Source organism: Camelus ferus, chromosome 5 (assembly GCF_009834535.1).
Source record: "Camelus ferus isolate YT-003-E chromosome 5, BCGSAC_Cfer_1.0, whole genome shotgun sequence".
NCBI lineage: Eukaryota > Metazoa > Chordata > Mammalia > Artiodactyla > Camelidae > Camelus > Camelus ferus.
In genome coordinates this window covers 46,419,120-46,446,263 of record NC_045700.1, presented here as the reverse complement: position 1 = coordinate 46,446,263, position 27,144 = coordinate 46,419,120, and the positions used below count along the sequence as shown (strand labels likewise).

General features: G+C 42.3%; 1 protein-coding gene across 9 annotated transcripts in view; it reads right to left on the bottom strand.

Moving 5' to 3' along the window:
• Positions 1-6,716: 6,716 nt before the first annotated feature.
• Positions 6,717-27,144, bottom strand: part of RAPGEF4 (Rap guanine nucleotide exchange factor 4) — a 273,639-nt gene continuing 253,211 nt past the window's right edge. For 7 of the 9 annotated variants that reach the window (XM_032479696.1, XM_032479699.1, XM_032479700.1 and 4 more), the window contains 5 exons: positions 23,610-23,660; positions 22,754-22,841; positions 22,270-22,334; positions 11,005-11,059; positions 6,821-8,095 (listed from right to left, as the gene is read on the bottom strand). In XM_032479696.1, coding sequence (XP_032335587.1) covers positions 7,968-8,095; positions 11,005-11,059; positions 22,270-22,334; positions 22,754-22,841; positions 23,610-23,660 — 387 coding nt within the window. In that variant the 3' untranslated portion in view covers positions 6,821-7,967. Of the gene's footprint in view, positions 8,096-11,004; positions 11,060-21,856; positions 21,977-22,269; positions 22,335-22,753; positions 22,842-23,609; positions 23,661-27,144 lie in introns of those variants that run through there. The other 2 variants (XM_032479695.1, XM_032479697.1) reach the window with 2 other exon arrangements.

Sequence of the window (27,144 nt, the reverse complement as noted above, 5' to 3'; positions counted from 1 at the left end):
TATGTATACACAAAATGCAATATTTTTTAGCCTTAAAAAGGAAGAAGATTCTGGTACATGCTACAACACGGATAAACCTTGAAAACATTATGCTAAGTGAAACAAGCCAGACACAAAAGGACAGCTATTTTATTTTATTTTATTTATTGAAATATAGTTGATTTACAATGTTGTGTTAGTTTCTGGTGTACAGCAAAGTATACCAGAAGACTTTTTTTTTCTTTCTCAGATTCTATCTATTATAGTTTATTACAAGATATTGCATATAGTTCCCTGTGCTGTACAATAGGACCTTGTTGTTTATTTTATATATAGTAGTTGGTATCTGCTAATCCCAAGCTCCTAATTTTTGCCTCCTCTCCTTTTCTCTTTGGTAACTATGTCTGCCTTCCGTTTCTGTGAGTCTGTTTCTGTTTTGTAAATAAGTTCATTTGCCTCGTTTTTTTTAGATTCCACATATAAGTAATATCATATGATATTTTGCCTTTCTTTGTCTGACTTACTTCCCTTAGTGTGATAATCTCTAGGTCCATCCAGGTTGCTGCAAATGGCATTATTTTATTCTTTTTATGGCTGAGTAGTATTCTATTATACATATATATACCACATCTTCCTTTATTCAATCATCTGTTGATGGACATTTAGGTTGTTTCCATGCCTTGGCTATTGTAAACGGTGCTGCTGTGAACATTGGGGTACATGTGTCTTTTGAATTAGAGTTTTCTCTGGATATACGCCCAGGAGTAGGATTGCTGGGTCATATGGTAACTCTATTTTTAATTTGCAAAGGAAACTCCATACTGTTTTCCATAGTGGCTGCACTAATTTACATTCCCACCAACAGTGTAGGAGGACTCCCTTTTCTCCAGCATTTATTATTTGTATACTTTTTGATGACGGCCATTCTGACTGTTGTGTGGTGGTTCCTCATTGTAGTTTTGATTTGCATTTCTCTGATAATTAGTGATTTCCACTACTCTGTCCTCCAGCTCACTGATCCATTCTTCTGTATCATCCAGTGTACTGTTGATTCCTTCTAGTGTATTTTTCATTTCAGTTATTGTATTCTTCATCTCTTTTTGGTTATATTTTATATCTTCTAACTCTTTGTTAAAAACTTCTCACTCTGAGCATCCGTTCTCCTCCTGAGTTCTTTGATCATCTTAACGATCATTGCTCTGAACTTCTTCTGGGGCAGATTGCCCGTCTCCACTTCACTCAGTTCTTCTTCCAGGGTTTCATCTCATTCCTTCGTCTGGAACATATTCCTCTGTCACCTCATTTTGTCTAAGCTGCTACCTGTGTTTTTATGTCTGTGGTAGGTTAGTTACATTTCTCGACCTTGGAGAAGTGGTCTTCTCCCTCTGTAGGAGAAGTCCTGTGCGCCCCAGCAGTGCACTCCCCTCTCGTCACCCAAGCTACACGCTCTAGGGCTTCCCCTAAGATGCTGCATGGGCACGTCTGTTGTGGTGGGCTGACTGTGTGGGTGGCCGGGTAGGCTTGGCTGGCCTTGTCTGGTTGGTCGCCAGGCCCTGCCTTGTGCGGGTGCTGTTGTCTGCTGTCAAGCGGTGCCTGGACATGAGGTGGCTGGCTACTGGAAGGAAGAGCTCGTTTCTGGAATGTGTCTGCAGGGCCCAGGGATCCCAGAACTTATTTCAGGTTGTTGGCCGGGGAAGGCCCAATTCCTAGTGCAGTTAAGTGTGGGGTCTGGGGTGTCCTGAAGGCTGTGTTGGCCTGCTAGTGGGCAGGGGCAGGGCCCAGCCGGTCCCAGGGTAGGGTCTGGCCGGCACTGCGATATCATAGTTTTCTTGCTTCTGGTGTCTTCCTCCTGGTGGGTGAGGCTGGGCTAGAGGCTTGTGCAGGCTTCCTGGCAGGAGGGGCCAGTGCCTGCCCGCTGGTAGATGGAGCTGGGTTTTGGCCCCCAGATGGACAGGGCTGTGTTGAAGGGCCTGTCTAGAGGCAGCTACGGGCTCAAGTTGTTAGGCAGCCTGCCTGCTGATGGGTGGGGCTCTGTCCTTGCCCAGTTGGTTGTTTGGCCTGAGGCCTCCTAACACTGAAGCCTATAGGCTGTGAGGTGGAGCCAGGTCCCAGGGCCAACGATACACTGTGTCAGCCACCAGGAGTGTTCACAAGGCTGAAATTCCCCCAATATGTCCACCACCAGTATCCATGTCCCCTAGGTGAGCTGCAGCCACCCCCAGCCTCCCCAGGAGAGTCTCCAAGACCAACAAGTGGGTCTAGCCAGGCTTCTATCAAATGACTGCTTTTACCCTGGATCCTGGTGCAGATGAGGTTTTGTGCGCACACTTTGAGAGTGAAGTCTGTTTCCCCCAGTCCTGTGGGGCTCCTGCAGTAAAGCTCTGCTGGCCTTCAAAGCCAAATCCTCTGTGGCCTCATCTTCCTGGTGCTGGACCCCCAGGATGGGGAGCCTGACGTGGGGCTCAGAACTCTCACTCCTGTGACAGAACCTCTGCAATATATTCTCCAGTTGGTGGGTCGCCCACGCTGGTGGTATGGGATTTGGTTATATCATGAGTCCTACCCTAGCCCCTCCTACCTTTCTCCTTGTGGTTCCTTCTTTATGTCTTTAGTTGTAGAAGATATTTTCTAGTAGGTTCCAGTCTTTTTCATAAGTGGTTGTTTGGCAGATAGTTGCAATTTTGGTGAGTTCATGAGAGGAAGTGAGCTCAGGGGCTTTCTACTCTGCCATCTCGGCCACTCTCCCCGGTCTTTTGTATTATGCTTGAGTTCTCTTTTTGGTTTTTTTGAATCTACTGTATGTTTTTGATTTGTGGTTACCCTGGTTTTCAAGTATCTAAACTCACTACTATATCTACTTGCTTTCAACTGGTTGTCAGAAAAGATCAAACACACTCTAAAACAATTTACATTTCCTTACTCCTATCCCCACATTTTATGATTCTGATGTCCACTTTTACATCTTCATGTTTATCTTTTTCCTGTTCATTGTAGTTATAATTTCACAACATTTCTTTGATTTTTAAAAAAATCTATATACTGGCTTATTTAAGTGATTTACTTTCCTATGATTTTCTCTATCCTATAGATTCTTGCTTCTTTTCTATTTAGAGAAGACCTTTCCATATTTCTTTTAGGATAGGTCTAGCATTCCTGTGTTCTTTTAGTTCTTGCTTATCTGAGAAATTCTTTTTCTCTCCTTCTATTCTAATATCTAAAGTTATCTAAATGATAACCTTGCTGGGTTATCCCAGCATCCTAGGTTGCAAGTTTTTGCCTTTCAGGACTTTGAATATATCTTGCCATTCCCTTCTGGCCTGAAACATTTATGTAGAGAAATCAGCTGATAGCCTTATGGGGGTTCCCTTGCAACTAACTCCTTGTTTTTCTCTTGCTGCCTTTAGAGTCCTCTCTTTATCTTTAACTTCTGCCATCGCAACAATAATGTTAGACTCACACAGGCTACACATGGATGCTCCCACATAAAAACAGCCCTTCAGGACCACAGTAGATGACTGTTTCTCCTAAACTCATACAGAAGAAGCAGAGGAACCACTCCCAATTTAAAGAACAAGAGCATTCCCCTGAAAGAACAAATAATGAAACAGTCCTCTCCAGTCTACTAGACCCAAGTTCAGAAAGGAGGTAATAAAAATACTGAAGGAATGAAGAAAAGCTATCGATAGAAATGCAGATCACTGTAACAAGGAACTAGAAACTAGAAAGAAGAGCCAATCAAAACTGGAAAACCAAGCTAAAGGCAATAAATAGCAAACCGGATAATGCAGAAGGACGAATTAGTGATCTAGAAGATACAATAATGAAAATCACCCAATCAGAAAGGCAGACAGAAAGACAAGTGAAAAAAAAAATGAAAGCAACATTAGAGACCTATGGGATAATATGAAGCTTGCCAATCTACACATAATAGGTTGTCTTCCACAGTGAGGTCACATAAAGCGGTGGCCCTGCTTCATAAGGGCTGCTGTTAGAAAAGCCACCCCCTGCCTTGAGCACTTGAGTGGTTTCTTACTGCTCTGGGGTAAAAGATGAAGCTCCTTTAAAAAGCCTTACAAGGCTTCGCACATCCTGAGCCTGTCTTAGATCTCCAGCACATCTGGGAGCACACTCACTCTTACTCTTTCTGCTCTGCCACAGTGAGTTTTCCACCTTCCGTCCTTCATGTCACCAAGGTTGTTAACTCCTTAGAACATGTTCTCTCTCTCTGCTTAGTTAGCATTTTCTTCCTTCAGAGTTCAGGCCAACTGTCCTCCCCACAGCAGTACTTCCTCAGCGTGGCTCAGGTTAGACACCCTTACATGTGCTGGAACCCCCCATATCCTTCCTTTAAGCGTTTGTGTATCTGTTTATTTCTTTACTCTTCTGTCTCCCCTACTAGGCGACAGGCTCTAGGAGAACAGGGACCCTCTGGTTTTTCTCACATTGAATCCTGGGCTCATAGAGGGCCTGGTATGCATAAGCCCCTCAACCATTACTGGTTACTGAATGAATGACAGAAAGATAATTAACAATATTGAACTAAGCTAAAGGTTTTTCTCCAGCTTATAAGTCACTGATGCCATGACTTGCCCATCTAACATCATCACATTCTTCTCCATGTAGGACAAACAGAAAATTAAGATTATTCCATAGCAAGAGATGTAATACATTTTAGATTGACAGCAAAAGGAAAGCTATTCAAGGTAAGGAGTTCATTTTTACAACACTGCACATTCTATGCTGATTTAAAAAAAAATTATAAGCACAATTTGAAACCAGAATGACAGTTCTTTTAATTTTCTCATACTGGTAGTCATTGACCTGCATTCATATTTCAGAGGAAATGCCACTGAATTCAGAGAAATCTATTTAACCTGCATGGCATTCAAAAATTGCTGGAAAAGCTTAGCTCCTGTACGCTGTGCCAGTGACCTTGCTAAGCAGGTATGTTAAACACTTAAATGTATAATTTTCTACAGGCGCTTTTGGTAAAAACGTTCTTTCTTCTTTCTCACGTCTTCCAGCAAACCTCATTATCCTTCTTGTGACCCTGTAGGCATCTCATTTTCTTTTGGCTTGTTTGCAAGTTTTAAAATATTAACTGCATCTCCTGCTTCAGGAAGGGCTGCTTGGCTGCTGCTCTCCATTTTCAGTGTGTGAATTCCTTCACTTCACTGTCACTGCTTTGAATAATGGAGTTTAATGCATTTTCAAAGAAGCCTGACATAATTAAAAATCTCTTATCTTTATTAAGAAGAGCAATAGTGATTCTCATTTGGAAGACCAAGGGGAATATACATGGGAGAATATGTATTAATTCTCAATAATGTGAAAAACAAGGTCATAAGGTGTCGGTCACCATGGAACTGGGGGGAAGGGAGCTGTCATGTAGGATACCAGCTTTTAAGTAAGGCAGGAATAAACAAGAGCAAGGATGCCCAGGGGACAGGCTATCAGCTTCATTTGTCAGCTTTTAAAATAATCTAGGAAAGGAAAACTAACGGTGGAAAAACCATTATATAGTTATACAAGGAAAACTTGGCAGCTGATACTGAGGTATATGAGGTAGTGAAATGCTGAACAATAAAGACGTCAAGAAATTGTACTCAGTGACTCTTAAAAATTCTCATGTAAATTCTAGGCTTTGTGCTCCACTCTGGATAGGAGGCATAAAACACCACCCCTGCACCTGGGGACTTTAATATATAAATGAACACAGAAAGGCATTTGCCTGCTTGAGAATTTCTCCAAGTGGTCTTCAACTGTGGGATGTTAAAAGAGATTACAGCAATAAATAAAACAATCTTAAAAAAAAAAAAAAGGGCAGGGGGAGGGTATAGCTCAAGTGGTAGAGCACATGCTCAGCATGCACGAGGTCCTGGGTTCAATCCCCAGTACTTCCTCCAAAAATAAATAGACCTAATTACCTCTCCCCCCAAAAAATAAATTAAACAAAAAAATCTTTAAAAAAGAGATTACAGCAGGACTTCTCAGAGCCTTTAATGTGTTAATGAATACTGGGAATTATTTCAATGAATGGGGTATATTGTGCAGTGGTGCCCCAATTTTTTGTAGCTATCATCTTGGTTTTGTGTTTGGCTTTGGGATTGTATGTGTGTTCTGGGAGGAACAGCTTGTGAACTTGTGAGATTACTGTAGCTTGGAACATACCCTGGAAAATGCTGACATTAAAAAACAGACATGTGTCTGGAAATAGTTTTGGAAGTCTCCTCATCAACTAGTAGATCAAGTGCTTAAATCACTGAGAAATGGTATAGGACCCATAACAGGCAGCTCTAAAATACTCTTCATAGCAGCAAAATTCCTAATAGCTGAAAAGTAACAACTCAACACGTCCATCAATTGATAAATGGAAACAACATGTGGTAAATCCAGATAACGAAATATTATTCATCCATAAAAAGGAATGTAGTACTGATACCTGACGCAGCATGGATGAACCTTGAAAACATTATGCAAAGTGGAAGGAACCACACACAAAAGGCTCCATATGATATGATTCCATTTATATATAAAATATCCGGAATAGATAAATCCACAGAGACAGAAGGCAGATTAGTGGTTTCTAGGGACTGGCGGGAGAGGAAAATGAGGACTGACTGCTAATGTGAATAAGGTTTAAGGGATAAGGAGAAGGTTCTGTATTTAAATAGTGATGATGGTGGAACAACCTTGTAAATATACTAAAACCCACTGAATTGTACACTTTAAAATGGTGACTTTTATAGTGTGTGAATTTTATTTCAATTCAAAAAAATCCAGGACCCCACCATACCAAATGGTTCTCCCTCCCATTTTATAGGAATTGAGAACAACACACTTTTTCTTGTCAACAGTTATATTTAGTGAAGATACTAGCTGTTATTTACAGAAGATATACATACATACAATTCCTACACATTAAATGTTGCCTAATTGTGAAAACAGGAAAAAATGTACTCCAAAATTACATACTAAATAAAATAAATAAGAAATAATCATTTGGCACAATATCTATTATGTAGCAAATAAATAACTCTATACCATTGATTGAATGAATTATTTACAATCTATTCAAAGTGCAAAACAATTGCTGAAAATTAAGATATTTGTAATAACATTTAAGTCCAGAAAATACGTGTGTTTTTTTTTTAGTCAGTAACAATAATTAGCCAATAGGAAAGGTTGTTAGCCCAGGAAAATATTTTAATTTTGAAAAATGTTTTGTGCATATTGTGCTCTTTTGAAATGTCATTTTCTCTTAATGCTGGCAATTTTAAGAACCTTGGAGTTTCTTGGTGGAATTCTTATGTATGTAATCCTGATTTGTAAATTTAAAAAAGTTACATTGTAAACATAAATATTATTCTATATGTCATTCAGAAATTACAGACTAGTCCTCCCTAAATTACATAAATAGCCATAATGTTTTACAGTAATGTGGTCAGGTACAATTCCATCAGAGGTAAGACTATGGAGATGGAAGAATGTAGCCTCTAATTTGGATTTACACAGATTCCTCAACACCTTCCAAAACCCCCATGCTCAGATCAAGATGCTGAGTTAAAGATTATGAAAGTTTACGACCACCAATGATGTATCCAAATAAATGCCACCGGTAGTACATCTCACCCTGTAAACACTCCTAGGAGAAAACGTTAGGAGCCTGATACTTGACAACAATATTTCTACCAAACTCTCCATGTTGGTCTTATTTTATGTTTTAGCAAAGAAGATGGCACAACTGGAAATAAAATCAGGTGACTACAAACTGGGGATTCCTAAGCTAGGTTGTGCAAGCTTTATGCAAATCAAAGAATTTCTTCTCATGATGCTGGTAAGCTGAATGCAGCCCTGAGGTGGCTCAGGATGTGTTTCTGCTTGTTTTACAGAATTCTCTAGTGACAATGCAGTCAGTAGTAGCATAAATGGCATTTTTGAAAGATTGTGGACTGGAGGCAAACCATTGTTCTGGGCACTTTAAATGTCTACGGTCGACGAGGCTCTAATCTGTGTGACATCTGTGATAAAGTTCTCTGGTTGTCAATCACATTTAATTGCCGTACATAACTCCGGACATCCTGATGGTTTTTATTAGCTTGAGCTGCATCAGGATCTGTTGGAAGAGAAAACAGCAGAACTGGCATTGCGTAATATATGCATAGAAGATACAGCTTTATTTTCTCCAGCTTCTTACATTTATCATGGATTCCTGGGTTCCATCAAGACCTTTCAACACACCATATTCACTGAAATGTTTCCACTTGGATGTTCCACCTCTTCCCTCCCACCCTCTTCTTCCCTGGAATCACCTATTTTGATCATTTTCCTTTGCCTTGCATATTGTAAAATAAAAGGGCACCAATAAAAGTGAAAGCATCGCTTGACAGCCCCTGGTTATACGTTAAAACTGTTTCCCCTCGCCATCCCACCTGGGTCTCACTCTGATCTCTGCTCCCTTTGATCCAGGTGAGAACTAATGGCAAAAAGACATAGTTTTCATTAGCTCCTAATAAAAGCACATAACACCTGGGCTGAACTAACGTGAGCCAGTGAGACTAGCGAGTCCACCTCCCCTTGTTACTTGCATACAATTTACAGCATTACTGCACAGATTGTGTGTTCTTAGACTGTCCGTATTAAGGGGAAAAAAATCAACCCATGGGCTGAAGTCATGACTTCTGCCAGGCCTGTGATTCTGTGATGCTATTTGTTCTGAAATCCCAATTACCATTCTATTCTCATCCACTCCCCAAAGCATGTGAGCAACAGAGCTTTTCGAAGTTAACCCATTTCCCTAAAACCAGGCTGAAAGAAGAATCAGTTGCCCAGATCCCTACAGCGGGAACAGACATAAATGAGGAGGGCTGTTTGATACTGGTGAACGGGACACACAGTTTCCTTCAGAAATGATGACTCAGCAGCTGCCCGCTGATGCCAGGGTGGGAATCTGCACCCTGAGTTGCCGGACCTTCCTATTTTTCTAGAGAAATGAGAAATCTGGATTTCCTCCCTGGGAATTCTTCCATTTTTAAAATGGTGACATTATTTCAAAATAAAAGGGGAAAGAAAAAAGCTCTGTTTAGACCCAACACCCCTGCCATGGTCCATGGGCTGCCTCTGCCCCGAGGATCACCAGTGTGGGACTCTTGTCTCGTGGGACACTGGGAGTGGCCGAGCCAGCCTGGACTCTGGACCGGTGTTCTTTCTGCCGCAGCACCGCCTTCTGCAGTCCACACACCACTCCCAGAGACAATTAGAATGCCATCTGCATGAGGCGCGAAGGGGAGAGTGGCAGGTCTGAACACAGCAATGCAGAGAGAAGATACAAAGGCCCCCACTCGCTCTAAGAAGAAACTCATCAGTATAATTATCCCATATAAATAATACCACAGTGTTTAATTTCCCCGCTCGTCACTGGCACTGTACTCTGCATGTACAATATGCTGTAATTACATTGTACAAAGTCCCACAATGTTTATGAATCTATTCCTATAGCTTTATCTATAGATTGTTGACTTCAGAGCTGAGCAGCTGTTGTTTACTGAGCAGTTACTGATAACGTCAACAAATGCAGTGGAGATGTATATACAGATATATAATTTCCCCCCACTTCTCTAGGAGAAGATGTAGGAGAATGTAGGATTTACTTCCAAACAAGCTTATGGAACAAAACATATTCTATCTTTGGTTCTTCTTTGGTTCTTGGACTTCACGGAGAACCTTCTCAAGGCTTTGAACACTCTTAGTTAGGCACATAGTATTTTGCATTTAACTTTAGGAGTTTCCTAGACACCCCCGGCCAAAGGGTTATGGATTCTAATGACAATGCCTTGCTGTAGGCTGGCATCACTTATGTGTTCTCAATTCACTTGTAGAACTGCTTTATGACCATGTCTTCATACATGTAGTAAATTACTAGGTGAAGAGACAGGAGACACTAATTCTGGAAGAAGCTGCATAAGGATTGTTGATGCTGTGCAGCTCTTGTCCTCGTTTTGGAAGGAAGAGGAAGCACAATCATTTGAATCAATTTTTTAAAGATCTACTTGCCCCCCAAGTCAAGACTATTTTTCCTAGAACATTTTAGCAGTTCCGGCATCCTGTGTTAGCAAACCCTTGCTAGGGGCCAGTCCTATGCTAGGAAGAGCAAAGATAGCCCTGATTAATAAAACAAGAACCTTTTAGTCCCTTAGCGCGAGGTTTATTGGAGGGGATGGTACTGGTTAGCCTTGCAGTCATGTCTGTGTCAAATTATCATGTTAAGTTAATGAGCCCAATTACTTCAAGTGCCTCATACAATAAAGGGAGCAAAAACTTTACAGGGGCCACCTTCTCACTCCCAGCCCAGCTTGAGGGAGCCAAAGTACCCCTCCTCCCCTCCAAAGCCCAGCCCAGAGGAGACAGTAGCACCTGCCTGGCATGATGATCTGGTGCTATGATGCAACTTAACTCTTGGCAGTTTAAACTTGCAATTTATTACTTGTGACAGTTTTATAGTAAAGCACTGTGTTATACCAATTACTATGCTATATGTCCAGATTTAAGACGAGCATCTTAATTCACCTAGAAGTACTAGACATATAATACGAATTCCTGCTATAGGATCTTTCACTTACAAGTGTGCTTATATGCACAAATGCATTCTTGAAACACCCTGAGAGACAATAAATATCTTTCTCAGTTTATAAACGACCGAGTGAGTCATCAAGAGTTGACGTGAGTTTCTCACCACAAAGCAGTGAGTCAGAAAGTCAGCTTCGGGCAAGATGTGTTGGCAATCCTGCCTTCACTGTCTCTAGCCGCTCTGGAGAGAGCAAGTTCAGTCCCCATAAGTTCATTCATAAAAGAATGTTCCATTTTACAGCTAGAGAATTTTAAACTCAAGGCCCCTATCCCATGGAATGTGTGGTCCAAAGCAGCTCTGACACAATCAAATACCGCCCAGGCTTCTAGAATGTCTCAGCAGCCTCATTAGAAAGGACTTAATCACCAAGATCCACATTGCAGCAGCATTTAACTTACTGAAGGGCTGGCTCCTGCAGTATCTCACCATCCTGGCAGTATTCGCAATCATGCGCTAAAAAGAATAAAGAAAACAGGAAAACTGAAATGCAGGTTAGCATAGAATCCAACAAAGAGAATAAACCATTGTTTATTGGCAACACCTGGAACCATGAAAAACAGCCTGTTCTGAGATGTTGATTTTCTAAAGGCAACTGGTTGAGGTATAACGTGTTTAGTTACTGGAAAGAGGCAAGCAGTCTGTCGTTCCTGAGACGGTACCTTACTCCTCAGGACTAGTTTTCACCAGCCCCGAGGCAGCTGTGCACTTGTAAGAGAATCTGTTAACTACTGTAGATTTGGAGAAGGGTTAGCTTGTCAAGTTCCTCACAGTGAATATGGCTCAGTAATGAAGTATCTGATTCCACTGCCTGAGCGATCATAGTCAAGATACTCCATCTCCACATTGTTCTATATACTGTGCGTTATGGACCTTCCTCATCTTCCAGCAAAAGTGTGTGTTTTAAGGTGAACCTTAACTATTTGATCGCCTCCCTCCTTCCTTCTTCATCCTTTCTGATTAGAACACTAACATGGGCACATTTTAGAAAATCAGAAAATGTAAAGAACAAAATAAAAATCACATAGAATATCACTTCACAGAGTAACTGCAGTAATATTTTGGTACCTTTCCTTCTAACACTTAAAAAAATAAATACATAAGCATATTTTTCAAAAATGGAAGTCATACAGAACATACATATTTCCGTTTTGATTTGAATCTTTTCTCATGGCACTAAGACTCTTTTCCACATCATTTGCATTTTAAAACCTTTTTAAAGTAAGAAGGTATTCAGTCATACGGATGGATCACAATTTATTTAACCTTTAAAATTTTGTCATTAGGTGATCTTCCTTTCTTTGTAAAGTTTTGGTTGCCATCAAAACTTATGAGGAAACCTTTTGAACTGCACTCAACTTAGTTTAAAAAAAAAAAAAAAGGAAGGAGGAAAAAAACGACAGACAGAAACATGAGGAGAAACATGAGTGAGACCAAAGCCATTTCTGAGCCACGATGTACATCTCTTGCTCATGGTATTTTAAGGGTAACTGAGACCCAAGTCTGTGTAATGTCACAGGACACTTTTGATCTTGAGGCCCTCCTGCAGAGATGGTGGATTAATTCTCACAATAGCAGAAAACTGGTAAGGCTAGAGCCAACAAAAGAGACTTTGGAATCTCTGAGTGGCTATTTGATTCCAGTCCTGGCTTTCTTCTCTCGTGGACCCTTGGCTTGCCAAAATATAGAAAGCAACTTTGAGAAAGCTGATGGGGTGTTAAAAGATCAACTCATTTGGCAGAAAAAAAAATTTCATAGAGGAGTTGAGGCTTTACAAATATATACAGGTGAAAATTCATAATTCCTCGCTGCATACTACCGCTTCGAGGACTCTGGCAAGCATGAGGTGACATGTGTCCCCACTGGATAATTTCTCACACACAAAGAGGCAATCGGAGAAGTTGGAACTTCACTTTCATAAAGGATCTTGAAAACCAGCACGTCCAGTTGATCAGCATGAGAAATATGTTACGAATAACTCCAAGAAAATGTAACATACAATGTATAATTAGCCTCTGATATATGGAGCCCTGAAATAAACAGTAACTACGATAATTTTCCTGCTAATTTACTTTAAGTTGTTTTTTCACTTCTCCAAAGGCTTTGCATCCAAAGGGCATAAGTATATTCCATGTAGAATTATTGTAATTCTTCAGATATTGAATGGAGTGTAATTACTGAAAACCCTGGGAAATGCTGCCAGTGTGCCCCTCTGAAGAATAATAAAACAATTAGCAGGGGTCAGAAACCTCTTCCTATACCATTTCGTAGGGAGTCATTGTTCTGCTTTTTAGTGTGAAAGCTAAAACATTTCATTCTGACTTGGGTTTTAGACTACTCTTTATAGTTATACTCTGAGGCTTCATAATTTTTAGCTCATTATGTAGTTTCAAATGTGAGAACAATTGTTTAAATCGGTAATTTCCAGCTATGGAGTTCATTCTACCTTTCTAAATCTTTGATTAATTTTAACAATGGTTTTAATTTTGACGTATCCTTTTTAATTGTACTCAAAAACAACTTCCTTTTAACTTTGAAATCCAAATCTGGCTTTGCAGCGAGGTCCATTCTTTTCCTTGGTGATGGCTGCACGATAATGTTGCAACACGTAAACCCTCAGGAACAGCACCTGAACTCCACCAGCCCTGCTGGTCACTGCGGAGTTACAGAAGGCTTTCGCGAGGCCACGGAAGGGTTAACTTGATATTGTAACTCCACCCTCTTTTGCACCCACTGACACCTGCCTTATTTAATATGCTACCAACAGCTACGAGGCACTTTCCTGGGGTTGCCGAAGGACAATTCCGACATTCCCTTCTTCAGTTGCCTCCAGGGGTACAATACCGTTAAAGCCTGCCTAGAAACACAGGCTTGAGTGCATCCAGCAACGGGGAACTCACTGCCTCCAAAAGCAACCCCTTGCATCTTGAGCCTTTCATGACTATTAGAAATTTCTCTATTATTCTGAGTCTAATCCTTCCCCCTTTGCTTTTCACCTGTCGATGCTAGTTCTGAGCTCTGGAGCTATGACAATCACGTTTAGTTTCTCTCAAACAGGACAGTTATTCAAACACTAGAAGATGGCTATCACGGACATCTCTTCACCCACAAGTCTTTTGTGCTTCAGCCTAGATACTCCCACTTCCTTCAGCAACCTCTCTTAAGTTTCGGGTCTGTTCTGGACAGTCCCTTGCACAGTGCCCCACGCTAGGCAAATCACACAGCACAGAAGCAAAACTATTTTCCTTCCTTGATCTAGAAGATGATACACATCCAAGCCCACAATTTAAAGAAAGTCACATTACTGACATCTGAACTAATCGTGAATCAGATCTCTCCACCAACTTTGTTGAGCTTCCTTCTCTGTAGATGTGCAGTTGGTCTCTTGGACCCAAGGGGAGGACTTCACATTTATCTCCACTAAAAGCCGTCTAGTTAGTCATCCTATCCTTCTGCAGACAAGCCTCATGTATTATTTTTGACAGTAGTTGACTGTTTATTCACTGCTGTTCTCAGCTAAAGAAGGTTGGCAGAAACTAAGGTTAAAAGACATGGGCTTTATTATCCAACTTCCACAGCAGGGATGAAGCCAAAAATTATACCCTAGGCTTGGAGGTCCTGCCGGAGCAGGTTGGCCTGCCTGGAGCAGGAGACGCAACTCTCCTGTAATGCCGGGCCATTGGGAAAATACCTGATGACTCCAAAGCAGAGCTTCTCATCTGTTTTTTTTCCTCCCCATCCCAACAAACCTGAGGTTATGACACACTCCCATTACCAACTAGCTTATTAAAACAGCGATTTGTAATTCAGGGGCAGAGGGAAAACGCACTTCTTAATTTATTTAAATAGATTTTCTTCCCTAACATAATTCTTCTGAGACTTGCTTTTTTTTGGGGGGGGGGGTAGGTAATTAGGTTTATTTATTTTTTAATTAAATATTTTTAATTATTATTTTTAACGGAGGTACTGAGGATTGAACCCAGGACCTTGTGCATGCTAAGCATGCGCTCTACCACTGATTATACCCTCCCCCCAACCCATGCTCCTTTAGAAGATGCCTGAATCAGTGTAGGTGGACAGTGTGAGGCCCCTCTCCACACCTGAGCTGGTTCTGACATAGCCCCAACCCCTGCTGGGAATCACCACCTTAGGGTTGGCTCATCGGCCGGCCCTGGACGATGCTAGCCAAGAAAGCAGCCCACAGCTAGCATGCCAGGCTCCCCTCGGGGAATTTACATTCTCAATTTCCCGCAGCCACACTTTCCTTGGGATGAATTCTAAGTACGGGTCTTCAGAGCTTATTTGCAAGAGTCAGTATGTTCATACAGGTCCTCACCTACAGGGCTGAGAGACGGACCCAGCTGAAAGCTGATGCATCTCCATCAGGACATGGACTCACACGGGCAGCTCAGAGAGGACAAATGAGGCGGCATGAGAAGGACTACCCTCAGGTATTTCTTTCTTTATGAAGCTGAAAATAGACTCGGAAGCAGATGTCCTTCCTGGGGCCTGAGTCACAGAGTGGCCAGCACAAAGATGCTATCCAGAGGAGGGAGTGACCAGCTGGCCACACTCAAGCCTGTCCCAGGCGAGAGGCCCTGAGGTTATGGTCCCAACCGCAAATCTATCTCAAGCTCGGATGCAAGGAATTTCCCTTGAATCCAATGAGGTGTCAGAGGGGCCTCTTCTCAGACTTGGGGGCCCAGGCTCCCCGTTTACTTACTGTGGCACCCTCCCCTCAGGAGTGGGCTGGCCACGTTATACCTTCACTTCTTTGCAGACGGTCAGTGACCCACCAGGCCTCTCCAGCTGTGTCCAGCTTTTCTGGCCAGCTCTGTACTGAGTCTTTTGCCCGGACTGAGCTCTCCCTTGGCTCTTCCATCCCTGAGGTGGAGGGGACTTCTATGTCTGTCTTTCAAATTGAGACCAGCAGGCCCTCCAGAAAACACCACCTTGCACTGTTACATTCTCTCGACCTCCCACTCACAGCCAGCTGCCAGAACAGCCGTCCACTTCCTAGGCCAGGCAGCCTCTCTGCTCCGAGTCCCTTGAGAAGTTGCTCCCTGACCTCAGGCATCTAAATGCCTGCCCTCAACAGTTTTTGTCTTTCCTTCCCTTGAGATCTTTGCCATCCTTCTCCTTAAAGTTTGCCAGATTGCTTTTTCTTTTCTTCTTTCTTCCCCTACAGGTTTGCCTCTGCTCCATCTGTATGCCTATCGAATGTAGGATCTCAGCCAACCACTCCTTACTTAGCATGTGTAAAAACCACATTCATACCATTCTGATGATTTTACTCAGACCCTCATATCTTGGGACAAGAGTTTTTTTCCACAACAAGATCTAGAAACATATATGTCTCTAACCTGCAAAGACCCATGATAGCAACCAAGTGGAATTAAGTGCACGGTAAGGACCAGAGATAAAAGATAAAATGGCCCAGTAGCTGAGCCAGCCTTCATATATGTATCCTGAGGAAGAACCCTGAGCCCCATCTTGTGGATCTTTAATATCCAAGAGGTGTGTGACATACAGATACAAGTGTGTAACAGGTATGATACTCATGGTATATTGTACATATGGTGATCCTGGGACCCGGCAGCTCAGGTGAGTGTGCAGGTACACTCACATCTCTGCCCTCAGGGAAGGACACTGAAGGACGGACACAGTACACAGGGAGGAGGGGAGACAGAATAATGTCCAGTGAGGAACAGAAGGCTAAGGGAGTCATCTTGCATAACGTATCAGTAATGCAAAATGCTTGGGACATTCTGCTTAATCAGATTTTTCTAACAAAGTAGAAAATACTATTGGGTTAAACCCTTGTTATATAAATTCCTCTAAAAATGCTTTAATGCACTGTCCTATTTCACTAAGTCCAACACTGGAATATGATTGGGTTATTCTTTTATTCAACAAACATTTCTTGCATACTTATGATGTGTCAGACACCTTTTTGGGTGCTAGAGAAGTATCAGTGAACCAAGCAGATAAGATACCTGGTCAAGGACACTTACATGCTAGTGGAGAAGACAGGCAATGAAGAGGCAATAAAGAAGAGCATTTCAGATTGTGAAACCAGCTTCAGAGCAAGGTATCTGAGAACAAGCTGTCTGGTGAGGTGTGGCAGAGAGAAGAATGTTTGAAGGGTGGTCAGGGAAGACCACTCAGAGGAAGGGACACATGAGCTAAGACCTGAATGATGTGAAGGAGCCAGACATGGGACTGGCAGTAGACAATTTCAGGCAAAAGTAACAGCTAGCACAAAGGCCCTGAGGTAGGAAGGAAAAGAAAGAAGGCTGGTTTCACCAACTGGGACTGAGTATGGAAAAGATGAAGTGTGAGATGAAGCTGGATGGGTGCTCAGGGTAACAAGTCTGGATTTGATTATATTACATTGTTATATTTAACATGGTTTTATTTTCCTCTTATAAGCTGCAGGAAGTTACCTCTTTGCATTTTGCCTTTTGACATCTCTTTTTTATTGAAGTATAGTTGATTTATAATAGTGTTAATTTCAGGTATACAGCAAAGTGACTCGGTTACGCATACATATATATATATATATAGAGAGAGAGAACTATATTCTTTTTTCTTAGTTCTTTTCCATTATAGTTTATTACAAGATATTGAATGTAGTTCCCTGTGCTATACAGTAAATCCTTGTTTATTTTATTTATGGTAGCATGCATCTGTTAATTCCCTTCTCCCAATTTAACCCTCCTCCCCCCTTCCCCTTTGGTAACCATAAGTTTGTTTTCTATGCCTGTCAGTCTCTGTTTTGTAGATAAGTTCATTTGTACTATTTTTTTAGATACCACATATAAGTGATACAATAGTTGTCTTTCTCTGTCTGACTTGCTTCCCTTAGTATGATAACCTCTAGGTCCATCCATGTTGCTGCAAATGGCATTATTTCATTCTTTTTAATGGCTGAATAGTATTCCTGTGTGTGTGTGTGTGTGTGTGTGTGTGTGTGTGTGTGTGTGTGTGTGTGTGTGTGTGTATACATGTATATATATCCATTCTATCTGTCAGTGGGCATTTAGGTTCCATGTCTTGACTATTGTAAACAGTGCTGCTATGAACATTGGGGGGCATGTATCTTTTCGAATTAGGGCTTTTGTCTTTTCTGGATATATGCCCAGGAGTGGGATTGGTGGATCAAATGACAATTCTATTTTTAGTTTTTTTAAGGAAGCTCCAGACTATTTTCCATAGTGGCTGCACCAATTTATACTCCCACTACCAGCACAGGAGGGCTCCCTCTTCTCCACACCTTCTCCAGCATTTATTATTTGTAGATTTTTTAATGATGTCCGTTCTGACCGGTGTGAGGCAATACCTCACTGTAGCTGTGATTTGCATTTTTCTAATAATTAGCGATGTTGAGCATCTTTTCATGTACCTGTTGACCATCTGTTTGTCTTCTTTGGAGAAATGTCTATTTAGTCCTCTGCTTATTTTTTAATTTTTAAATTTTTTTGATATTGAGTTGCTTGTATGTTGTATGTTTTGGAAATTAAGCCCTTGTCTTTCTCTGTCTCCTTGTCAGCTGCATCAGTTGCAAATATTTCCTCCCATTCCGTAGGTTGTCTTTCCATTTTGTTTATGAAATTTCCTTTGCTGTGCAAAAGCTTGTAAGTTTGATTAGGTCCTATTTGTTTATTTTTGCTTTTATTTATATTGCTTTGGGAGATTGATTTAAGAAAACATTGCTACGATTTATGTCTGGAAATGTTTTGCCTATGTTCTCTTCTAGGAGTTTTATGGTGTCATGTCTTATATTTAGGTCTTTAAACCATTTTGAGGTTTTGTTGTTGTTGTTGTTTGTGTATGGTGTGAGGGAGTGTTCTAATTTCATTGATTTACATGTAGCCGTCCAGCTTTCCTAATACCACTTGCTGAAGAAACTATCTTTTCTCCATTTTGACATCTCTTATTACTGTTGAAAACTAGTTTTTATAGCTTTTGTTGATTTTTAATATTTCAAGTGTTTGTGTTTTATCTTCTCAATTGCATATTATCTCCTAAAAGCCAAGGATTACGTTTTGGATTTCTTTTATATTTTATAGAAAAATTCTTTGCCTGGATACTCTACACATATTTAACTGCCTTGAAACATACCCTTCAGAACATCTGCATTCAGCCCAGTTCATGTGTTCTATATGAAGAAGTAAACTTTCCAAGTCCTCTTGTAGATTTCTATTGCATTGGAAAGGTCTGGGAATTGGGGGGTTTGAACACTTAAGAGTTTTACTTGGAGACTTTTTTCCCATAGCTTGATATATGTCCAGTGCTCTCACCATGAATCTTGTGATAATGTTATTGATGATAGAAAACATATTGTTGCTAAACGTGGAATGGCATGATTAGTGATACAAAAACATATGGATTCAAAGCATTGCCCTTCCTTCATGAATTAGCTTCTGTCCATGTTTCCAGAAGTAGAGAAGTTTGGATAGGCTTCTCATTCAAAATAAAATGACTATCTTAAAATAACAGTCATAAATAAACCCACCTAAATATGGGTATGTCTGAAACAGAACCAACCTCCTAATACAGCAGCACCGTGGCTATCAGCATGCTTTATGCAGGCTGGGCTAGTGGCAGCCGGCCAGCATATTATCCTCTAATCCATTGCTAGTCTACCTCCTAAATGTTATAAATATTCATGTATGCCATAGAAAGCTACAAAGGGATTTATTCAAACATTTTTTGAATACTCCTTTATGTTCCCCCCAAATGAAAGAATGTCTGCTTTTTAAAAAAATTTTGAATAAGGATCAGAGTGTGAATTCTCTTTTGTTCATACTCATAAATCCTGAAAACCAATATGCAGCAAATTCTCTAATCCTCGTTTCATACCTCAAGGGTGAAGAGGTTCAAAACAAAAATGCTTAGGGTTGGCACAGTACTTAGCTGTGACGGTGCAATGCTGCCACCAAGAAAAGGCATCTGCGTCCCCGACTACCCTGGTGACTTCCGCCCCTGGCAGGGGCTCCCTCAGGAGATACAGCCTACCAGCCCCACAAAGGCTGCCAGCTCTGCTCACCACCTTGGCCTTGCTGATGACTGGGAAGTGGCATGGACATCAACCTGCACAGGGAGACAGATGCGTCCTTCTCCAAGAACACAGCAATAACAGCAGCCACCAGTGGGCGTTGGAAGTGGTGGTGGTACAGGGGCAGGGGTGGGCTAGTTTATGGGGAGAAAAGGTTGAAAAGTTGGCAGCAAGTGCCAGGTTGGTCAAAGCCAGATTTAGAAAACATAATCAAATCTTTATGAAATTCCAGTTCATTAACACCTAACTCATGGAAGGGCAACTGTACAATTAAACTTTCTCATGGTATGATTTATCAAATGAAATACAGTTTATAGCTGCCAGAGCAGAGAACTAGCAGTACTCTTTCAGTATCCTTTCTCTCCTTCTCTGTCATAGTAATAAAATCCTCTAATTTTGAGTGGGGCACATGGATACCCAATTTAAGGGCTATACATTCTAACTTTTCATGTGACTGAGTTTCTTCTGGCCAATAAAATGTGAGCCAAGTGGTGAGTGCAACTCCAGGTCATATACTTACAGGGAAAGAGTGGGTCTTCACCTCTTTCCTCTTTGCTCTAGCTGGGATAGGGGTGGTGGTGGTCCACCGTCTTGGACCACATGGATGATGACATGGCAAGAGAGAAGGCTGGAACCTTGACTGCTTCCTGGAGCAGAGCTACCACACTTGGACGTTTAAGTGAGAAGGGAATAAACTTATCTTGCTTCAGCCAGCGTTCATTTAGGTTTCCATTAGTGCCGCTGAACTGCTATCTGAGCTCTTCAGTGGCTTTCAAGCCAAAGTGGACTCTCTCAGAGCAGGGTGTGAAGGACCTCTCTCCTCCCTGCTAGGCATGTAAGAATCCACTGCTGTCAGTATGCAGTGTAGAAACCGGGAAGGGAAACGCTCTGAACATCCACTGAATACGATTTTAACTTTGCCTTTGCAGGTTGTGGATGCAATGCTAAGATCTAAAAACCTAGATGAAACGACTCTCATCCTCCTTCTGCTGTTCTTGTTTGTTCTGCGTAGTTTACTTTAATGATCAAAAGTGCTAAAGGTCAGTCAACTCTTTAGCAAACTCTGACTTCTGTGCCTCTGCACATGGATATTTCACAGTCAGATGGTTGGCTTAGCCACCCTCAGCCTGTACTGTTGCCCAGGTGATCTGGAAGGTTCTTTACCTATGTGCTAAATCTTTCATTTCTGGAAAACACGTTTTCTTTTGAGAAGTCAGGGAAATGTGTTTAATTCCCCATACTAATATGTGAGCAAAGAATGTTTTCCCTTTGATCATAGAACTATTAAACTGACACAGTGATAGAGATGTTCATACTCTGCCCTTGGTGTGGGGGTGGGAGGGAAAGACTGCTGAGAAATATTTGACCTTTAGTATAAAGTGTCTTTGAGGAGTGTGGACTCATGTGCTATTTCCTAAGAAGCTTAAGACACAGGACCTGGTGCCAGCACTGGCTGCCCGTCTTTACCAGGCTGGGCTTTGCAATATGCTCGTTCCCAAAGTCCAGTGGTCCGGTCCTTATAGGATTACTGTGAGATGTTTGGAATTCTCCTGGAGTCACACATACTAGCTGGATTTCAAGAAACAATTGGAATAGTTTTCTGATAAGAATGCTTATAGCACTGTATGGCTTACAGGAAGATTTAAATACTCTCAACCCATCAATCATCTCCAGGGACAGATGGGGCAGCCACATCCCCATTTTCTGTTGGGGAAACAGACCTACAGAGAAGTTAAGGGACAGCTACAAAGGGATGCAGCCGAAAACTGAGCCTCGTGTCCCCCAGACTCCGAGTCCTGAGCTTTCCCGGCAGCTCCACGTTCACCACTGCAACGCGTAGCCCAGGCACGTGCTCACCCGCACAGAGGTAACACCCGGACACCCCATCCGCACAGCTGCAGCCGAAGGGTTTAGAAGACAGTGGCGCATTCTATTACTGTGTGCTGTGTAGCTAAAGAAAGGTTTTGGCATGACCTGCCTTATTGCTTCACAGAAGACGAGAAAGTAAACTGCAAACTAATGCCAGATAACACAGCTTTTTTTGCAGAGGAGGGGCACTGGGAAATACACTGAGTATGTGCCAGTTCCACCCAACTGTTGTTCAAAAAAAAAAAAATAATGGTTTTGGTTATGAAGATTTTCAAGTTCCCACTCTGAACTTGGGTGAACTTTACTGGAACAAGTGATACACATTCAGATGACTGCTTCATAATAAAGATCCTCTGTAGAGCTGCCTTTTACCGACATGCAGTAAAGTCAGGCTCAGCAGATGAACATTTCAAAGGCATCCTGGGCAGTCTAGCTCCACAAACCTTGCAACAAAACAACAACATGGAAGTCACTCTGGAACATTCATGCATTTTAGCAACAGGCAGCCAAGGACGAAGCACACAGCATAAAAGCCAGCTGCTGCTGTGAGCCGCTGCGCAAATACTATTCAGTTTCATAAAAGAGAACTGACAGACTAAAATAGATAGCCAATTTGAACCTAATATTTCAAAACTAGCTTTTTAACATGGCAGCTATATGGAAATTATTTCCTTTATTAGTACAAATGCAAATTTTATCTTAAAAAAAGTGGTTAAGGTAAAAATACTGTACGTACCATTTTTTCAAAGTTTACTAGATTGTCAATGAATGTCTTGTTCCCCTCATGAGTAAATGTCATATCTGCAAAGAAATAAAAGTCACATTCTAATCACTAATAGAAATATGTCATAGTAAGAAACCACAATAGCACCTTTGGAGTAAGCTAGAGGATTTGCATAACACTGCAGTTGAAAAAAGCCGATAATAGTTCCTTTTATGTTAGGTGTTTAACTTTCTAAAGCACTTTACCTGAGCTTAGTAAAATTTCCAAACTAACTGTCTATTTCACCATCAAGTCTTCCAAACCATGCCTGGATGGAGTCCTGCTTCTCTAAAAATTCTCTCCAACCCACTCAGAAAGTCAGGGCTGAGAGGGGACGAAGAAGAAGGTAGAGAGATGGGCTCATTCGTCCCAGGGAGGTCCGTCTGATTAGGCTCCTGTTCATTTTCCTCCCCATATACTCATCACTGGCTCGGCCTGCGCATTCCCTTGGAATTACCTTTAATGAGCAAAGGCATGAAGGGGATGAGAGGAGGCTCCAGCTTAGCTACTGTCAGCCTGTAGGCCCTGTGGTTCCTTGAAGGATCCTTTAGAGAAACAGAGAGATGCTGGTTAACAGCTGGTGACACAGACACCACCCAGCCTGTCATCTCCCAAGCAGGTAGTTTTGAAAAAAGCGTAGCTACAAAAGAAAGGTGGACTTAGTGAAACCAACTGATTTTTGTTTCAAAACAGCTTCCCGTATGACATGAAAATCATTTACTTTTTGTTTCCTTTCTTGGTTGAAGGGGATCTATGCCTATCGGGGTCAAGGGGAGAGAGCCCCTTTGAGAGCCAACGCCAAATGTAAAACAAACCCCAGCTACGAGATTCCCCTTCTGCTGAAGCACCGTCTCCTTCCCAGAGCTGACCACCCTCCTCCCTGTCCTGCACAGCCAGTCCTGACGGACGTACCTTCTCTGAAACCCTCCCCTCACTCCTGCCAAGTCCCACTCACTCTTCTTCTGTCTGTTAACACCTCCCCACCAATGGGGAAAAATCAGTTTGGCAAGCCAAGGAAAATGCAGCTTCCAACCCTTGGCCAACCTGTGCTGATGGAAAGGGTCCTATTACACTGCTTTTCTTAGTTACACAAATTGACCTTAAGTGGGACATAAGTCCTCTTTAAGTTAGTACCTGAGGGTGCCATTCATTAGTCAGACATGCTTGTTTTAGCAGCACTTAAAATGGGATCATAAACTTCTTAAAGTCATGCAAGGACAGATAAAATTTCCAAAATGAGAACTTCAATTCAGCTAATCAGAAATTGGATTAATGCAGACAGTGAACAGAATAAAGGAGCCACTGTCACTTACCATTAAACTTTCAAACTCCGCATAGAACTTCTTGAACTTGCTTGGCAGTTTCTGTTAATGAAATGAAAATGCCACACTCATATGTCAGATTCAGTCTCTTGATATGTATCCTGTGTCACCATTTCTAGGGGAAATGGATTTCTTTTGGCTCTTAATCAAACGTCTCTAAGACAGGCCAGACTGTAATCTGTCTTGTCATCTGAGGATAATCTTCTGGAATCTAGAGAACTTGTCTTTTAAATGTCTTAACCTAGTTGAACCAACACTAACGACCAATGCTTTGGTCTTACTGCTTTTATAATGTTTCCTGCGGTGGATTATTCATAAAAAAAGACCACATTCCCAGACTACAAGTGGTTTGGAATTAACCCCTCACTGTTTTAAACTCTCTGATTCCCACAGTTAGGAATTTAGGCCAGAGAATATTAGGATTAAAAGTTTTAGAAACTACCTAATTCAACCCTCCCCCTCCTTTACAATGTAAGCTACGAGAGAACAGGGATTTTTATCGGTTTGGTTTACTGCTATAGCCTCAGTGTCTAAAAGAATGTCAGGAACATAGTAAGTGCTCAATAAAAATGTATTTGACTGGATTAAACCTGTACTTTATAGATGGGAGAGATTACAGCTCAGTTTAAATGACATGCCAGGGTGGCATGGCTGATACCGGTCAGGGCCTCCGTAATCCCAAAGCCAGCCTCCTTTTCTGCTGCCTCCCTTACGTAGGGAGGCATTATGCTTCCCTACACAGGTGTTTCTCCCACATGACTCTGCCTTGCTATAACACAAAAATTGATAGTTCTATCAATTTAGTAATTTCTCATGGCTATATTTTGGCATATGATTCAACATCACTGACTGTACCCATAAATCTACACCAGTATCTTTCAATCTATTAGTTCTCACTTTGTTTAGGTCATGAGCTTTTAGTAAAGCTGAACTCTTCTCCTCTGACAGGGCCACACCAAGACAGAGCAACGTGGTATGTTTCCAGTGAAGTCTACCGTCAACCACTGATTCACCAGTCAGGCCCCTGCAATCCACTGAAACACTCCTTCCTCTTCTTTTTCTCTTTTCTGAATAGGTTTGTCACATTCCCATTTAAATACTGTAAAACATTTTATTTTGTTTCTAGGAACTAGTCTGCTCATCATCTTGAAACTCATTTTCTTAGCTCCTGTTTCAAGCTAAGAAACACGAAACCTGATACCCTTGCTTAGAGGGCAAGTTCAAAGGGACGAAGGCTGGGATGGGCATCAGGGGATGCAAGGTGCTCATGCCGCATGGACGGTCCCTATCACCATGTTAGGCGATCACTTTCCAGGAACACAGACCATTTTAAAAATTAGGAGTGAATGACCTCTTTGGTTAGATCTGCACTCTAGTTCTCTTTCCTTACTTAGCCGACTTTTGGGTCAAAGGCAGGAGTGCACAGGGTAATAAAACATTTTGTGGGTCTTCACACTATGATCTTCCTACACCCCATGCTTCCAGAGCAGAGGTTCTCAACTAGGGGGGCAATTCTGTTCCTCCCACCCGGGGACACTTGGTAATATCTGCAGACATTGTCATTACGGGGGTGGGTGGAGTGAGAGGTGCTCCTGGTAGATAGTAGGTTGAGTCCAGGGATGCTGCAAAGCCTCCGACATGGCACAGGATGCCCTCAACCCGCAACCCCCAAGAACGATCCTGTCCAAAGCATCAGCACCACCAAGGCCAGGAAACTCTGCTCCGGGCTCTCACTCCCTCTTGCTTTATCTCAGATTGATCTTTCTCTTCCATGTTGAACCATTCCCTTTGCCACGTGGCTCCACCCTATTTTCTGTTTTGGTCCCTGGCCGTCTCACACGTGTTCTCTAGCTCCCAGAGGCCACATTGCTCCTGCTGCCATCCCGTGACTCACTGGAGCCGTGTGGGAGGGTTTCAGCAAGTACAGGTAGATAAACCCACGTCTGAGGTGCTTATGAATGAAGGCTCTTCCTGCAGGATGATCCAATTACATTTCACCTTAAGAGATGGAGCCGTGTAAGTGATGAAGGTGGCTCTTCTCTTTCCAGCGACAGGCAGAAACAGCAGGACGAGCCCACGTGTGCTTGTGCTCCTTCCTCCCCCCGTGGAGTGAAGGACTGGTCAGTGAACCCTCTCCCTTCGCTGACTGCATTCCCCCCTACCCCCCCCCCCCCACCGCCCAGGCGGCCTGCTATTTCTCTCTTTAAGACCAGGAAAGGGGCCCCTGAGAGTGTTGCCCCCACGCTCCAGCCTTAATGTCTGGTGGCTCTTCTGTGTACCTATACCTGGCCTTCCTGGACCCCATGAGGCTTTATAGCTTTGATTTTCCCACCCAAATCATTTGGACTCTGTGAGAGGATTAAAAGCTGGAAATAGGTTGGAGAAAGCACATTATGTGACAGGGAACCCTAGGTGTCCAGAGATTCCAAGGCCTGTGGGCCACAGGGAGGGGAGGCACCCTGACATCATCGCGCAGATTTCCTGGCAGCACTGACTTTTACTGGCTGGAAGCGGCCCAGCTGCATGGCGTGCAGGCCTCCCCGATTCCCTCATTCCTATATTCAGGGGATGAGCTGCCGGGTGCTGCATCTGCCTGGAATCCGAAGAGAAACCCAAGACAGAAGGACTTGTGAGGACCTGTCCTATAAACAGTGGAAACACTGAGGAGGAACAGAGAAAGCAAAGAGTTTCAAGAGGGCAGTGGGGAAGGAAATGTTTCAAGGAAAACATTTAGAGATGCAAACAGCTGTCTTCGGTGCCTTTTGAAAGCATCGTTGCAAATTAAGTCTCTGTCATCCACGCCTCTATGCTTGACCTCTTTTTCTGCCCCACTTACACATACTTTTTTTATTTTTAGTAAGAGTCTATTTTTGTGTGTGTGTTCTATTAGAGATTAGTATTGCTTTGACTCTGTACCACATGAGAGGAGGGGTCAGGCCTATTTTGAGTCCTTAGCTGATGAAAAATGAAGATGTTCTCTAGCACAAATAACCAACCATCAACAAACCACGGAAAATGTATTTGCTACAGAGATTCACAGCACACCTGCACAACTTTCGCACCAAACTGAATTCCAGCCAACTGTTGTTCCTCCACACACAGAGAGGTCTGCCGGGGCTTCTGAGATCCTTAGCGCTCAGCTGGGCCAAACAGTTGGCCTTCTGGCCAATTCTCCCAGGAGCAAAATGCCTACTTGGAGAAAAATGGCTCTTCTGTCCTCTCTTAATTACAGATAAGGCTCATTTCAAAAGCAAGAAGCAGACGTTCCAGAGAACAATAGGATCTACAGCAAGACCTCTGAAGTCATCCGAGCGACGCTGCGATTCGTGTTGCACCTAGGAGCCAGACTTATCGCTATTTACACTGTACAGACCAAGAAGCTGAGAGCCCCTCGGCCCCCCGTACACAAAAGGACAGTACCTGTTATAATTCATACTCTGGGGCAAATGGGAAAAAGGAGACAGGTCACTTCCCTCAAAGTGTCCCACCTTTTCCATTGTTATACAAGTGTGAGTGATATTTCTGT